The sequence below is a fragment of the Trichoplax adhaerens genome, genomic scaffold, assembly GCF_000150275.1.
Source record: "Trichoplax adhaerens TRIADscaffold_23 genomic scaffold, whole genome shotgun sequence".
In the NCBI taxonomy this organism is placed as follows: Eukaryota; Metazoa; Placozoa; class Uniplacotomia; order Trichoplacea; family Trichoplacidae; genus Trichoplax; species Trichoplax adhaerens.
This window is the reverse complement of record NW_002060964.1, coordinates 957,850-975,105: the sequence shown is the minus strand read 5'-3', so window position 1 is coordinate 975,105 and position 17,256 is coordinate 957,850. Positions and strand designations below refer to the sequence as shown.

Genomic DNA, 17,256 nt, shown 5'->3' with positions numbered 1-17,256 from the left:
CGCACTACGCGTACGTAGATATCACACGTGAATGCTATCATATCATGTCGGTTATAACTATTACGAACTTAGATTGCGTGAGTCATTTAAACCAGAAAACAGATGCCTATATTAAACATATCGGTATCTTACCTTAAAAGACACAGTATTTCTATATATTTTCTGCAGTAAAGTACTGACAGACCAGTGCCTCAATCAAACTTGAGCCAACGCAAAAGAATTACAGTATAAAATTATATATACAAGGATGCACCGAGTCAATATATGATTTATATGCTGGAATTTTATTTACTATGTCTATACAATATTTACATGAAACCAACATATAAGGCTTCACTATGAGGACGATGATGAACAATTAAAACTCTTGCTTCCGGATATCATTAATTAGCTAAATGTAGCTGATATAGCGTGATAAAAATGATACAGTATGATACTAAATATTAAATAAACCATGGAAAGTAGAAATAGAAAATTACTAAAAAATGCAATCAGCACATTTAGACTTCCAGTGCTACAAGATGAGCAATAGCCATCACAAAATACGAGAGGTTGGATCATTTGCTATTATTAGCGCTTGGATGCAGCGGCTTTACAGACTGCTTTTTGGATAAACCGATTCGAACTACCGCTGCTGAGGGACTTGCAACGGAACCTGGGGATGGCAGAGGAGTACTTCCCAGTCCGGAGTTGGCTACAAATTAATAATTATTCAAAAGCAGCAATAAATAAAATGTGTACAAAATTGAAATGGACGAGAAAAGCATAGCCTTCATGTGTCTTACATGTAGAAGAACTTCTTGACATTCCAAGACTCTTTCTTCCAGATTTACCAATACTTCGCCCCTTCTTACCGGGAGTATTGTCTGCCTTATTTACAACTGGTTTATGTGATAGGTTCATGAATACGTAGTAAGATTCATTGCTTTTTAACAGTTTTATAAAAATTGCTGAATAGCACTTACCAGTAACATTCCATCGAGGACGAGGGCGATTTGGTTTGATTTTATCGAGGTTGATCTTTCTAGGGCTAGCAGTTTTTTTGACAGCAGGCTTAGCTTTACGGGGTGTAACTTTTTGACGCTTATTGTTGGTTGCTGCTGCTTTTTTACCTTTCTTAGTCGTAGCCGGCGTCTTTTTCTTGGATCCTTTAGGCTGAGGTACGAATTCCTCGCTAATATCACTGCTATTGCTGCTGTCTTCATCGTCTTCATCCTCTTCCTCTTCCTCAGCAGAGAAAGCACTCTCATCATCGTCATCATCTGTTTAAGAAAGTTTGAGCAACAACATAAAACCATTAATAAAATCATTAAGTACCGGTAATAAATAAGTAAGCAACTCTAACGTCAGTGGCTGACATTAAGCTTTAGCTATGAAAAGAGATCTCAATCAGATGTTGATTACCTTCTTCGTCTTCGCTTTCTATCTGTTTCTTACTTTTTTTGACTGCTGCTTGCCTACGCGGTCGTCCAGGTGTAGAAGCAGCAGCAGTAGCAGCTCTTTTGCGACCTTTCTTAACCGGCTTAACTTCGCTCTCATCAGATTCCTTGCCTTCTTCACTTTCTTCCTCTTCCTTAGCTTCATCTTTTGGTCATCAAAATCCCCCCCAAAAATTTATATCGAGATTAGCGGTAAGGGCAAACTATCGGCTGACGAGACGTTACTATTTTACTCTACACTTCAAGCTCCAAACTATATTGTATCTATAACTAATGTCTGTCAACAGTGCAAAACAGTAAAAAAAAATACCTTCGTGAACTGAGTCAGCAGCTGCTTCTTCGTCGTCCTCTAAATTCTCCGAAACTAATTCCCCACTTTCATTTTTACTTTCTCCTGTTGAATCTTGAGAGGCTTTAATTGCCGCTTCCAAGTCTCGCTGGAACATTTTTTCGGAACGCGATAATCTGTCGAAAGTTACAAATATAAAGTTAATGTTGACTTTAGTAATCCATGATGATAACGCTGGCCGTGAAAGGCTGCATTTGCTTACTGATGACTGTTTCAATCGCTTCCAATACTTGATTGAATTGGATCAATTTAGTACAGTAGCACGATATTACTAATACTGTGCTGTCTATAGATGGCCTAATCCAAACCACTTAAGGCAGGATTACGGTTCAATATTATAATAAGGCTTTTTATCACTACAGATTGACGACAGTCAATGCAAGTAATCAGAAATTACGTAAGGTATTTAAATCTTTCATCGATTCGAATAAGTTCATCTGTATTGCTAATACGTATACTGTAAGTCTAGACAGGTTTAAAGCCACACTGTGCTGAGTTGAAAGACCATGGAACCAATCAACGACGATTGAAAGATAATAGAAGCCTGGAAGCGCAACTGTAGCCTTTTTCTAGCGTTAGTGTACTCGATTACCTAGGTTTGTTAGGGCTTGCTAAGTTGTTGGTTGCTGGTGTAGCATTTTTCGATAGAGTTTCCTTCTTTTCCTTCCCTTTGCGGGATGTTGATTTTGTTTTTTTACCTTGTGACGTTTCCTGAAAGTCATCTAGAAAGAAAATTGATCCACTTTTACATGACTGATTTTCGATATGTCCATATATAGGATTAGACAGTACGGTAGCAATTTGAGTCAGTTGTAAACTACATTAATCCGACTAGACTATCATTGATGACTGTTGTTCATATTGATGATCCAGATCGAGATCATCAATACCGTAGATAAACAAGTTTGATATTGAATATGAAATATGTTGGAGGTACATTACCATCACTGGCGTCTTCTACCACATCAAACTTGCTGTAGTCGATTTGTTTTCGAGCTCTGTGGGTGATAAAAAAAGTTGTCAATTAACTTGTGTCAAATGAAACAGTCATCCCGTTTTGCTCCTGCAAGTGAATTGATTCAATCAAGCAGACTACAGTAAGTATCTACTACAGTAGCACAGGAGCGACGTCATTCATGGGTAGAAAGCGATCCATCTTTGGTAGTAGACAAAATGGTATGTTCTATGCAATGAAGTATCTATCTATGGTGTGATGATGCTCGAGTTATTGAAGGACAAGTGAGTTTCATGATTTCGGAGTAAGATAGAAATGGCAACAATCAATACCGAAAGCACTCTTACTGCAGTCTATTCCGACTGTGGTCTTGTGGAGATCGATTTTGAAATACTGTACTGTAACTAACATGATGCCACCTTTATTTAGTATGAAGACAGTAAAAAGTTGAGGGTAAAGTTCCTCCTGGTTGCAATAACATGCTACAGACTGTTTAGCAAATCGCTTTGGATATGTAACACTATCTTGATTCAGGAATGACTGATTGAGAAAGACGCTTTCTAAGCTAGTGTCATGTCCGATCGCTGTTGTTGTTGTTTTACTGCGCATTTTCCACTACATGACTACCGTCCAATTCTTTCTTCCAACACTATTGATTGGTGTGCAATAACAAGGATGCCTTTCGACATGCATTTGAACCAATGGATACCATCAAATAGCGTACCTTAAAGAAGACATGGTGGAAACTGCATCCGATGCAAGTCGTTTTCATTCAGAAATTAGAGCCAAGGCGGACAAAAGATTGGATCATTTCTCTCCTCCAGCAATAGTGGATTCCCTTGTCATTGTTCCTGCAGGAGGTACAGTCTGCACGCTACAGTGCACCACTGGACTGTAGTCATCCTGAGTTGTACTGTAGTCTACTGTACCTCCTGTACCCATAGCATCAGACTGCTACAGTATGCTGGTAGCAGTGATCGTACTGTACACTGTACACTACGATCACATTTCCAGCGCATGTTGGCGGGAAAATACTTGAACCAACGACACCATTTGTAGGGTCGCTGGTTGTACTGTACAGTACAGTACAGTACAGTACGGTGGAACGCGGTACTGTACACTGTACACTGTACTGTAGTCTTGCTTTACAAGGTAGTTGAGGCTTCACGACACGAACTACAGCACTATGAGATGAACAGGCAAATCTTGCTTTACAAGAGTGTTGAGGCTTCAACTCGAAACGAACTACAGCACTATGAGATGGACAGGCAAATCAAACACTACAGTACTACAGTATACAGTACTGTACACCATTTCTAGTGTCGTTTGTTCTACTGTACTGTACACTGTACAGTACAGTACAGTACGGTGGAACGCGGTACTGTACACTGTACTGTACTGTACTATACTGTACTGTAGTCTTGCTTTACAAAATGGTCGAGGCTGCAACTCGACACGAACTACAGCACAATGAGATGGACAGGCAAATCAACAGTACACCATTTATACTGTAGTGTCGTTGCTTGTACACTTACAGTACTTGAATGTACAGTACACGTACTGTACAGTGTACAGTACGGTGGAACACTGTACTGTACTGTACACTATGAGATCCACTATGAGATGGAAAGGCAAATCAAACACTACAGTACAGTACTGTGTATACCATTTCTAGTGTACTGTACAGTACTGTAATGTACTGTACACTGTACAGTACAGTACGGTGGAACGCAGTACGGTACTGTACACTGTACACTGTATACTATGAGATCCACTATGAGATGAACAGGCAAATCAAACACTACAGTACTGTACTGTACACCTTTTCTAGTGTACAGTACAGTAGTTTGTTCTACGTACTGTACACTGTACACTGTACCGTAGTCTCGCTTTACAAAGTGGTTGACGCTTCAACTCGACACGAACTACAGCACTATGAGATGCACAGGCAAATTAAAGTATACAGTATAGTATTTCAGCATGCTTTGCGTAACTGTACTCTGGCTTTCATCTTAATGCATCATGTCTATCTCAATATCCAATTCAGACTCATACTGTCAATGGATAGTAATGTTGTATGGAATATAGAAAAAGTCACAGAGCATTACCCTTGCCAACACTGTCACTACCGTGACTTACAGTACAGTAATTACAGTAAGCAATTAAGGCAAGTCCAAAATGATGCGAAGTGTATTTTCACTGAGAACGAAGTTAGTTGTGAAAATAGCAATGCTACCGAAACGACACCAGTGGAGTCTATCAGACGTATAGTACAGTACAGTACAGTACTGAGCTGCACAGAATCGGCCCTTGACAGTCTACCGTCCTGGACAATGGACATCTACAGTACAGTACACTTGTACAGTATATATTGTACAGTACTGTACTACGTGTACTGTACACGGTACATTCAACTTGGCGCGAAATCCAATCCATCAAAATAATAAAGAATGAATGCTGTCGCTGGAGCAGCTCTCTTTAGCGATCCAATCAAGTCATTTCTTGGCTACAAATAGTTGAATATTGCAGCTATCCCTTCTACTATTGCATGAAATACTGGTTTAAAATCCATTGCAGTCATTAAAACCACCATTACTGTTGTTGGAGGACATTCACCAATTGATTGGAGAGAGAGAGCGTCAAAGCAAGAAATCCCTGACAGCATTGACTCTTGCCCTACAGACATCAGAATCCATCAAGTTGATCTCAACTTTTCTCAACCAAGGAATCATTCATTACTGTTGTTCATATTCAGAGAGAGCTAAGGTATGGAATAATAATAGGTGCTAGATAGATAGGCTTGATAGTAGAATTGCATATTTTAGGCTTTGAGGTTGCTTTGCTATCATGTCGTAACGGACATTGTCCATCAAAGATAGGATATCATTCATGCATGTTCGTGAGTGATCTTCTTGTGCAAAAAGCTCGTATGGATATGGATACTCATCACTAAAAGAGATTTTTATCCTTCTTGTTCAATTTTTCAATAGAAATGGTTATAGTCAAGGAATGTATGAGATTTGCTCACAGCGAAGGCCATACCGATGTTTGCTATAGTTCTAATGGAGAGTAAGTCAGCCTAATGCTTCGTTGATAGAGTAGCTTTCAACGTAACGTGTACGTATGGTCTCCTACACTGATGTAGCACTCGGAGTAAAATAAGAAACGATCACCTATGCAATAGTGTTAATAAAAATTAAAGAATGTCTAAGTGATTTTGTTTGGTCAGGAGACGAATGGATAGAGCAAAAAGTAGTCTTTAGCATTCAATAATTAAAATGAAACATACGGCTTGATGGACTGTATTTCTTGCTATAGGCATTTAGCAACAGCAGGTAGTGATGGCGATGTTAGAATTTACCATGGTCACGACGATGATGATCCAGTTTCAGTTGGAGTCAAGCATCCAGTAAACAGTATTGCTGTTAAGGTATTATAAATGGCAATTACTCACTATGAATTTTTTAATTATGAAATAATTCAGTGACTATATTTTGTACTCGATCGTATGCATCGTTAGCAATGTTTCTATCTCAAATACAACGGTGTAAATGGAAGTTAGAGACTTTGATAACAGAAGCAAATCATTCATGATGCCATTTGTAATTGAATTGCTCTTAGTTCAAACGGCATTGCCTACAGCGTCTAATATATATGTTTGACTAATAGTTATCACGTGTAGAAAGTAATTTAAACGACTTCGTAAGACAGCTGCAGTAGTATTTCTAATACTCAGACGGATATGCTCAAGATCAATCTTTTCTCATCCTGATATCAAATCATTTCAGAATAATTTCCTTGTCGCTGTTGGTGAAAGTAATTCTGTGTGGATGTATTCTTTTCCAACGGTAAATTGTCGCAAACACTTTTCTTGATAAAGTGTACTGCTGTGCGCCTACAATCGTCTTTGTGCGTATGGATTGTGCTCTTGCTGTCGCTCATAGGCTTCAAGCAATGCTTCGTCATTGACAATGGTATTATGTTTCCTTAGGGTACCCCTGATGGAATCGTAACACGATTTACAGCACAAGTTTCTCATGTCACTTTTAATCAACATGGAGATAAAGTTGCTGCCGGAGCTGAGTAAGCTGATGTTAATAGTGACTTATAAATTGGATAGCATTTGTTAACATATGCATGGGATAAAGAATATTATAGACGAAATGAATGGATTTCCAGATTTAAAATACATTGAATAAAGTAGTCATGTCATAGTTGTTCCGTCATGTAGTGGCGTTCAATATATATATATATTTTTAACTTGACTTAACTGTTGCTGATAAAATGTCTGATATATATCTTATAATTATTTATTAAGGGATTTCGAAATTAAAGTTGTCTCTGTTAATAACTATAACAATCATACTTTAACTGGTCACGAAGCTCCTATACTCACCGTAGCATTCGATCCAACTGACAGTTATTTGGTAAAATGATTACCGTACATGCAGCGTAAATTCTCAAAACTGTGTTTCTGTTAGTGACTTGATTCAATTTCAATACATCACCTAGGTATCGTCAAGTTGCGACGGAACAGTGAAAATTTGGGATATGAAAACTTATGTAAGATGCAATTTCGACAATGTTTGCATTATTAGGATAATAAAATCATAAATAGTACAATAATGCATCCGACACTTGGGAAGCAATTGATGGACAAATTAACACAATCTTACTATTGCCTTAACAAATACAGGATTGCAGTCATTCGCTATCCATTTTGCCTAAATGCAATGATATTTCGGCCACTAAATCGTTTTGTCGTTTAGCCTGGCAACCTAAGAGTGGAGAATTATTAGCAATACCCATAGACTGTGCTATTGAGGTTAGTATTGATAAACTGATATGTTGTTGCTACCAGTCATAGCGTAATTTAAGCGATATTTGTACATTGAATATACAGCTATATAAGCGTTCTTCCTGGAAAAAAATTGGAAATTTGAGTGAAAATGGTCATGAAAACGTATGTAATAGAGATAGTTACCGTTAGGAAGATATGTGCAATATATTAAATTTAACCTCAATTTGTATAGATCATAAGTACTTTGGTATGGTCTCCCAATGGTAAATATTTGGCTTCCGCTGGAGATGATGGAGTCATAATTATTTGGAATGTATCCAGGGAAGAAGTAATTGATAAGTATGTTATTAAAATACTTCTATTTTTAACTATCGTTCTTTTCTCCCGTATAAAGTTTGCGCTAAATTCTATTTCTGTACTCGTTCCAAAACACTGTACCGATAGGGTAACGCACGATAAAAACCTAAAAATTACTGGTCTGTCTTGGCACCCGTCTGCTAACGAAATTGCCTATACTGATATCGAGGTAAGGAAGAAGTTTCATATACCTTTAAATCAGTGTATACTTTTGATTAAAGAATTATCCGTCTTTATCTTGATAGGGTCAATTAGGCATCTGTAGCAATATTATTCCAGAAGATTTATTAAAGAAATCTAGTGAAAAAAGGGTATATTACATTGTAGGATAATTTTCAGTTAAAAATATATTTCATTAAATTCTACCTGTCTGCTGTCTTCAGAAAATACATCAGACTTTGAAAAAGGATGCAGATGATGATGTAAACAATGGAATTGATCTAAAGGATATCGATTCATTGGACGATGAAATGGTATTGGACCAGCAAAAGAGGTGTAAACGTAGCAATTTTGTTATCGACAGCGCAGAGGAAGAAGATGACAATATAAGTATGAGAAAAGTAACACACAATCTTTTTTTTGAGGTTGCAGTTATTTCATTAAAGACAAGGCTGGCAATATGAAATAATTAGCTCTGACTTTTTAGGTCTATCGTCCGGAATAGACAACAACCTTGATAGATTTATTGTTGAAGATGACAAAGTGGTTAGGAATAAAGTTGTCAAATATAACTTTAAAATGGCATTTTATATTTATGTACTAACGCTCCGGCTTTATGATCCATTTTAATGTATGTTATTACGACACGGGCCATAGACCGTACGGAGGCAGCCTAAACCCGTTGCCATCACACTACAACGGGAATTTCAGCCTGGTTCAACACCAAAATACCTGAATCATCGAATTATGGTTGGATACTAAAATTCATAACGTGCATGAAGTGACGATATAATCTAATTATGTTCGCTTTCACTTAGATGTGGAACTCTGTTGGTGTTGTGCATCATCACACAGAAGATGATCTATCGTCAATTGATGTAGAATTTCATGATGTCACTACGCATCATGCATTACATATTGCTAATCATCTAAATCATAGCTTGGCAGCTTTATCATCGCAAGCTCTTCTTCTTGCTTCTGAAGGAAATGATAGTATGGCTAGGTAATACAGTTAGCATTAGTACCATCATTTCATTTACTTTGCCACTATTCAAGCTAGATCACTACAATACAATATAATTACAATGGTTTATTTCGATAGGTAATGATCGAGTAGTTATACTAGAAGTACTAATTTTATCTTTTAATTTGCAATCCTTACTACTAGTACTTTAGTTTGTTTACATTTCTCTACCTGGGATAACTCCAAAGAATGGTCAACTACCATGCCAGAAAAAGAGATTATTAAGGTATCTTGATGCATTACTTTTAGTTTCTTACTATCGGTGTACTTACGTGTATTTAACCTAATTATGTTGTAGGCCATTGCTGCTGGTAAAACCTGGGTAGCTGCAGCCACTGACAATTTTAACGTTAGAATATATTCGATATCAGGAATACAATTAGGAATATTTACTTTGGCAGGCCCTGTTGTAGCCATGTCAGGACATGATGATATCATTATGGTGGTATATCATGCTGGAGTACCTTTCGACAATAATCAGCGATTTAATGTTAAGATCATTGATGCTAAGAAAGGTCGTTCCATTTATAAATATTTAGAACCTGCTTTACCTATCACACCTGGATCAAAGCTATCATGGCTAGGGTAATAGTAATTGTATTGTGTATTGCAATGAAAAGCTGGCGGCTATTATTTATCATTGTTTAATTCTAATCTTTACGTGAACGTATAGTTTCAGTGATGAAGGCGTACCCGTCACTTACGATACTGCTGGAATAGTGAGAGTATTACAAAAATCGTATGGTTATAGTTGGATTCCTGTGCTAAATGCCAGACAGCTGGTATGCTAGCATAATGACTCAGCAATCCTCTCATTGCTACTTTTTTGATATTAACTATATATGTCGTCTTAAAATTAATACATGAAATGCTTTTATCAGTCGAAAAACAAATCAGATACTTATTGGGCAATTGGGCTAAATGGCAACTCACGCCAGCTGCGCTGTATTTTATGTAAAGCGTCCGCTTATCCTTCTACTGTACCACGTCCCGTGGCGACCGTATTACCACTTCAAATTCCCTTATGCGAGATAAATACCGACAAAAGCTCCCTTGAGGTTGGGCTTACTTAATAGTTCTAAATATAATTAAACTTGATGAAACGTAACTGGACAATGCATGTTAATAGGAAAGATATCTTTGGAATAACAATGCTAAATTTATGAAGCTGCATGATGGAAACAACGTGAAGGAACAAAATGCTACTATTATGAAACTATTTGCGGTGAATACTATGAATTACATAGTAGCATTTTATTGTTTTTACTTATTGATATGAGAATACAACAGTTTCTCTTAAAATATCCATGTCAATAATATACTCATATCAATATTGATTTCAGTTGGCATGTAAGTCTGATCGTGAATTTCGTGCAGCGGAATTATGTGAACTATTATCTGATGAACATACCGTATGTATATGTACTTTTATTGGAATTCAAATGTATATTGGGAAATAGCAACTATTATTTCTTTTACAGATTAGCTTAGCTATTAAATATGCTGCGCGTAATAGGCGAATGGCGTTATCTCAAAAATTGGAAGATATTTATCAGCGAAGAATGGAATTAGGTGATAATCTAGAAATTGAAGAAGATGAAGAGGAAGAGGAGGAGGGAGGCGGTAATTTCCTGGAACCTCCGCGGCGAAAGTTTTTTAGCGATTTATCTGCTCTTTCAAGGGAATATGCTAGTCCTCTAACAAAACGAAATGAAGAATTACAAACAGATAACGGGAGTGGCATCGTATCGCACAAGAAGAATTCCAGAACCACTGAAAATGAGTTAGTTATCATATCCAAAATTTTTTTAGTCCATTTTCGTAATATTTCGGACATTACTTTTTTATAATGTTATTCGCAATTTGTAAACATATACTATAGGTTCGAAGATGAACAAGTAAAGAATAGTTCATTTTTAAGTAATGCTGATTCACTTGACGGCAAGGGTAAGTACAGCTTTAGAAGTTATAGTTGGGTCATGTATAGTACTACATATACACCTAGATTTAAGTAGATTTATTATATTTAACATAGCAGATCGTCTCATGCCTGTTGTTGAAGCCTCTAATCCTTTCAAAGTATGAGCAATTCGACACTCGATATAGATACTTAAGTTTTAGAAAGAAGATTTTAATTTACAAATTTGATTGACAGGTATCTGAGAGCCCCAGTAAGACGTCACGATTAAGGGGTATGAGCTATTTCGATAATCTTACGAATAGTGACATTACTCCTAAACGAAGAGGTTATCCTGGAAATCCTGCAGGTACTCAGTTACAATTATTATCATGAAATCTGTTCACGTTCGTGCCATTAACATTAGTTATTAACGTTTTAGAACAAAAGCGAGAAAATATGAAAAAAGTTAAAGTTCAGGTATGATTTGACACTGCCATCACTATTTACGACTAAGTGAGAATAACTAAGTAACTGTTTAACTTTTGCATCACGCATACTTTATAGCGCCAAGCGAAGTTATTTGACACCCTTAAAGAGACTCGAAAAGCCGAAGAAAAACCGGAAGTGAAGGAAAAAAAGACCAAGTCAGTCGGAAAAAAAAGTGACGATTACATTATCCTACAACATAATCTGAATAAACAATTTCTTTTTAGGGTCTCATCGTTCACACTTTGGTTCGATTCAATCCGATCGCATTTAGAAAAAGAAAATCCTACTGCGGCACATCGAGAAATTATCAGTCTGGCAACGAAAAAATGGCGTCAAATGACCGCAGATGAGAAAACGGTAATGCAGATGAAAACGTTAATGGTAGAACTTATGTTTTATAGCCACGATTACATTTTTCATTCTGCAGAAAATTAATTTGTTTACATTTAATTGATTATATATGCACTACATTATGGTAACACGATTGATAAACCGCTATGTATTTACTGCCAGATTTGGTCCTTTAAAGCATCTCAAGATACTGATCATGGAGAGTCTCAAGGTAATATTAGCGTTACCTTGGATGAAGGCAGCCAGTAGCGTTGCTTTGCTTACTTTTATTGTATATAAAAGTGCGAACCAGTTTACCAGAATATTCTGACTGCCAGTGGTATTCGTTGAAACGATAGAAATGATCTCCAAAATTGATTTATTATCAGTAATAAGTCATAATCTTAAATTTTACATGTAGCTGATAAGAAACATTTTGTAATGTATACAGTACTTTCTTTGATTGATATTGGAAAGAATCGCCTGCTGTAGTAGGTGATTAAATATTAATAATCTATTAGATATAAAAATGTACACGTTGACTGATAATGATCTTCTTCAGTCTCTGAAATCAGTCTATAAATAAATTTTAAAATCATTTGTTGGATAACGATTCATAAATAGTTTAATATTTGTGTAGTGCTTAAGATCCTTTAACACATTTTTACATTGATAAAAAAACGATTTTACACATTGTGTTGGTATATTTAGCAGATTCAAGATAAGGATTACTAATTTAAATATACCGGATTAGCTAAAGTTTATTAAACCACTAGAGTCTGCTTTTAAGACAATTCTCGCGAGCCCAGCCACGCATAGACAATCGTAACGAGCCTTTTTAGTTATTACCCTACGTGTCGCTAACTGCTGATTCCTGTTTTGAACTGGCTGTAGCGATCGGATTGATTTGGATAATCAGCTTTGTAGGTATTCCCGATCCGTTTGTGATCCTGAGGCTGCTTGCTTTGTCGGTCTTTCTATCATCCTCTATTTCAGATTTCCTAACTTCATCTTCTGTAATAGCTTTCTTGCACCATCGACGCCTCTTCAAATAACCAATTATAGATATTACAATAATAGCAGCAGCGGCAGATGCTGTTAGTAGGATGGTTATTAAGGTCGTTTTATCGTTAGTTAAAGGAGTATTTGATGCTGAATTCGTCACTGATTGGTTATTACCTAACGTTAGAAATGGATCGGTTGTTGTTGCTGCAATCTTTTCCGTAGTGGAATTTAATACGAGATTACTAGAATATAGCCTTGTCATAACTGAGTTATCTTGGCCAAGTAAGGCTGAATTAGTTTTACTAGTGTCAATATATGAAAGATCACTATTACCAGGCTGAAATAGTTTTGCCGCTGTTGTCGTTACAAGTAGCATCAATACTTCATTATTACTTGATGGAGCTCCTTTTGTAAACGAAGCAGAAATTTCTAGTTCTGAGGATAATTCACTCAATGTTGTTGAAGTATCAAAAGATCGCGATCCAGAAGTTTTAGTTGTTTTTATGGTGCTTTCCCATAAACCACTAGTAACATTAACTGAAATATTTGCTGTGATATTAAGAATTACTGCGTGACCATGGCTATCAATACTTCCTCCGTGACCAGGTTGAAGACAATTCGGTGGCCGATAGCCTGCATCACAATGGCAGTGACCTTTGCTATTACAGACCTAAATCAAGAAATCATAATTAAGATCTCAACATTTCATTAATAATAATATCAACGCATGAAAGATTGCTAGTTAAACTTACCCCATGTCCAGAGCAATTGCTTGGTAAACACTGAATTATATCCGTTAACTTATTAATATCAAGGCATTGATGATTAATGCAGATTTTATCATGTCCGCATTTGGTCCCGTTAGCTACATGATTTAACATATTTATACTGTTTGCATCATTTATCGTCACACTTTTGCATTCTATATTTTGGCCATTCTATAAAATAAATGAGATAATATCAGTGTTTGGCTGCTTCAATTTAAAATTTACATTAGCCTATTTGTTGCATTTCTATTATTAAAGTAAAACTGCAAAAAAAGTAATCTTAAAGCTGCTGCACAATTACTTAAATGCAAATATCAAATTGCAAATTCTGATTACTTTTGGAAAATAAATTTTCGCTGTTTTATGGGATCTATCTATAACAGGATTATCAGCTGACGAATTGCATTGTAAAGCACCGCAATAGACATCAATTGGATTACATGGCTTGTAATCATTACCATTTTGCTTGCAAAATCCGTAATTATCACCTCTAATATTTAATGTATTCCAGCATATAGGTAGAGCTGGATAGCTAGTTGATCCCCATAATGTCTTGCATTGGCGATTAATTGTTAAGCAACTACCACGATAACAATACCCGGAACTGTTGTCACAAGGTGTAGTAGATTGCTTTACAACATCAGCTGGACAGGCTGCAGATTGGCCATTACAATATTCTGGCAAGTCACATTGGTTGATAGATTGACGACATAATTCACCAAAAGCTTTAAAATGGCATTGATTGCAGCATGGCCCAGATTGGCATTGAACCCCATCATATAATTTACAAGTTGTTGCATTACAACAAGAATTAGCGCATTCTTGCAAAGAGCCACAATCACATTCTTCCCCATTTTCTTGTAGGCCATTACCGCATCGTGGCGGAGTTATTACCTGTATCGGTTTGTTGAATAAACAGTCTACCTTCCCTTGTTGAATAGTTATATTTAGTTGATCAAGACTACAGGAGGAAAATGTTTGGGGTGGAGGTTCTGTTAATGCACTCGACATGATGCAGCGATATGCATGATCAGGTTTAAACTGGCAATGGCATACATCATTATTATCATGTCTCATGCCTAAGTTATGGCCAAGTTCATGAGCAATAACCGTCACCGTTGCGTCAAAATTATCGTCATAAGACTGGACTACGCCAACTGATTGAGGCGAACAAATCGTCGAAATATAAGCTAAGCCTAAAATTGATTGAAAATAAGAATTTATTGGTGTCAACTCATTATAAGAAAATAGTTCATAGCCGTTATGACATAAAGGTAGACAGAGGGCCTGTCGATATCAGTGCTCGACATATATTAAGCCGCAGTAATCAAGGCGGCCTTATATATTAGCTCTTTCTTAATCATTATACCGGTAAACTATTTTAATCACTCCCACTCAAGAGCACTATCAGAACAAATTTACATGATTTAAGATGCCTACTGCATTATGCATATTCTGTTTTCAAGGACGTTAACTATTTTAATCACAATCGATTCAAGTAGAATTACTGTGCCATAGTAAACCAACAGCTACAAATAGCTACTTTTACAATAGTTGTACTGTATTCTACTATCAACGATACATTTATTTTTAATCGGAACTGATTTAAGAGTAATTAAGATTATGGTATCAAAGTAAACGAAGTAGTGAAGAAAGCTACTTTATTCTATTAGCATTCTACTTTGAGGATATTAAAATACTAGAAAAACATTGATTAATATAGACTATGACAGAGCAAGTACGGCATGATGCAGCCTATTTATAATGAATGGTTACCTGAATGTTGATTTAATGATAATCCCGTTAACAGTTGTGCATTGTCGAGATTAAATAATTTGGATAAGGTGTTGATCTTGTAAGTGGCAAAGTTATCCAAGGTCCTACGAGCTTCATTAGTGACAGTAATTGGATTTTTAATATTCCAACTAACAATACCGGTTAATCCAATGCGTATATTGACGGATTTATAGATACTATCAAGGTGATTGACGATCTAGTAAAGGAGACGGACATGTTGTTTAGGCAATAAAATGGATATAAAATTACTGCTATAACAGAAGCTATTTGTTTTGATAAATGCAATGACGGTAAGAAGTAAACCTGAAAGATATTTTCTTCCAAAGCAGTTAAATTGCCTTTGAATTTTTGAACCTGTTGATAATCATTAACAATCACCAGCTCTATGTACATGGTATTAACGTTCAAGATACGTCTTTGTCGCCATAAGTCGGGTTTCCAATTGATTTCTTTACCTACTAGAGATGATGTATCTGCCTCTTCTATATTGCATATAGAGCGAGTAATTCGATGGTAATGGTTCAAGTGATTTAATTTGGAGACGACATGTAGACTATTTAAACTTGTGCTTTGTGGATTTGAAGGTTGTATTCGAAAAATTTCCCCTTGAAATGAAAATATACCTTGTAATCCATGGCAGCTACTTAAGATGGCGTAATTATGCGGATCGTTATTTTCCTGTATGAAACGTGAAGAAGAAAAATGATCATGACTGTCGAAGATGGTACAGGCTATACCGTACATACTGAACGCATACCTTTAGCAATATTGATCTAGTTCTTGTCTATTATTATACTAGTAACATTAGGATACAACTAAAGTTCTTTTCTTAATGTTCATATATTAAAATCAACATAATTATTTGTAGAGAATTGTATTTCTTTTGTAGTTCGCTTTTGCATTAAAGAATTGATGATGACAATTTACTTTGCGAGCTAATCTATGGCACAAAATCTTCTTTCTCAGATCTATGCAATGGCCTTCGGTTTAAGCTAGACAAAATGCTACACCCGATAACTACATCCAGAATTTTACTAACGTTATTATAAGATCTTTATAAAATTCTGCTTGCTAACAATTCTATCAAAGTACAGTATTCTACTGTGATTAGTTTCATACGTAGGTGCCTAAGTTGTGACCTTATAGGATTATTATTTAGTACGATAAAGAAATTACTCATCAGGTATCTCTCCTTCACGACCATTACATTTCCTCATTTCAAGGAATACTGCTTTAATATGAATTCAATTTAATACAATAACAGATCACCAGTAGCGCTAAATGGATTCATAACTAGATGATCTGAGATTTCTACCTTTTCTAACTCGTAGTTTATCGATAGCCGATGTTAACAAAAACGGTAACAAGTTATTCCTAATCATAACAATTTCAGACTTTGCCTTAGGTTAAATAGGAAAATAATTAATAGGACACTGGAGGATTATTAGTTGTATATATATATATATTTTTAGTACCGTAACTTTCCGCGGAATGGGTAGGTAATATATGTATGATATAGCGGTATTCGATAGGTTTACTCAACATATTTATTTTAATATCGTTATGATCGAGATGGCAAGAGAGGTAGAATATGATTATCGTACTTAGTTAGGAAAGACCTTATCATGAATAGTTTATTACGTAGAGTTACGCTGTTTCTCACCTTTAAATTAGGCCATGAATATACTAGACCATGATAATAGCAATGTGGATCCGCTGCCGTATTGCTATTCTTATGATGGACTAAATTGCCTTGGGCATTCTGGTAAATATGGCGATAGTTAGTTGGTAACAATTGATTGTTTCTTTCTAATCTGATCGTTAATCGATGTTGAGAAATCTTCATCGTTATCGATTGCAGGATTGATCGCCGATTGCTACCAT

General features: G+C 36.1%; 3 protein-coding genes across 3 annotated transcripts; 1 reads left to right on the top strand and 2 right to left on the bottom strand.

The window, feature by feature from the left end:
• Positions 1–557: 557 nt before the first annotated feature.
• TRIADDRAFT_61403 (uncharacterized protein) lies at positions 558–3,481 on the bottom strand (the record flags this gene model as incomplete). Its single annotated transcript, XM_002117298.1, has 8 exons — positions 558–694; positions 786–881; positions 966–1,262; positions 1,405–1,584; positions 1,750–1,904; positions 2,381–2,510; positions 2,731–2,786; positions 3,468–3,481. The coding sequence occupies 8 exons, from the start codon at positions 3,479–3,481 to the stop codon at positions 558–560; spliced, it is 1,065 nt and encodes a 354-aa protein (XP_002117334.1).
• Positions 3,482–5,735: 2,254 nt separating this feature from the next.
• On the top strand, positions 5,736–10,934 carry TRIADDRAFT_32433 (uncharacterized protein; the record flags this gene model as incomplete). Its single annotated transcript, XM_002117350.1, has 21 exons — positions 5,736–5,812; positions 6,062–6,173; positions 6,532–6,591; positions 6,735–6,826; positions 7,062–7,170; positions 7,256–7,306; positions 7,440–7,568; positions 7,647–7,706; positions 7,777–7,883; positions 7,989–8,070; positions 8,147–8,212; positions 8,285–8,491; positions 8,718–8,810; positions 8,879–9,063; positions 9,229–9,310; positions 9,383–9,669; positions 9,758–9,866; positions 9,966–10,142; positions 10,214–10,309; positions 10,428–10,496; positions 10,566–10,934. The coding sequence occupies 21 exons, from the start codon at positions 5,736–5,738 to the stop codon at positions 10,932–10,934; spliced, it is 2,619 nt and encodes an 872-aa protein (XP_002117386.1).
• A 2,563-nt stretch (positions 10,935–13,497) lies between these two features.
• TRIADDRAFT_32386 (uncharacterized protein) lies at positions 13,498–17,218 on the bottom strand (the record flags this gene model as incomplete). The annotated part of the gene is made up of 5 exons (XM_002117297.1): positions 13,498–13,746; positions 13,957–14,771; positions 15,352–15,568; positions 15,676–16,050; positions 17,060–17,218. The coding sequence occupies 5 exons, from the start codon at positions 17,216–17,218 to the stop codon at positions 13,498–13,500; spliced, it is 1,815 nt and encodes a 604-aa protein (XP_002117333.1).
• Between the last annotated feature and the right edge of the window lie 38 nt (positions 17,219–17,256).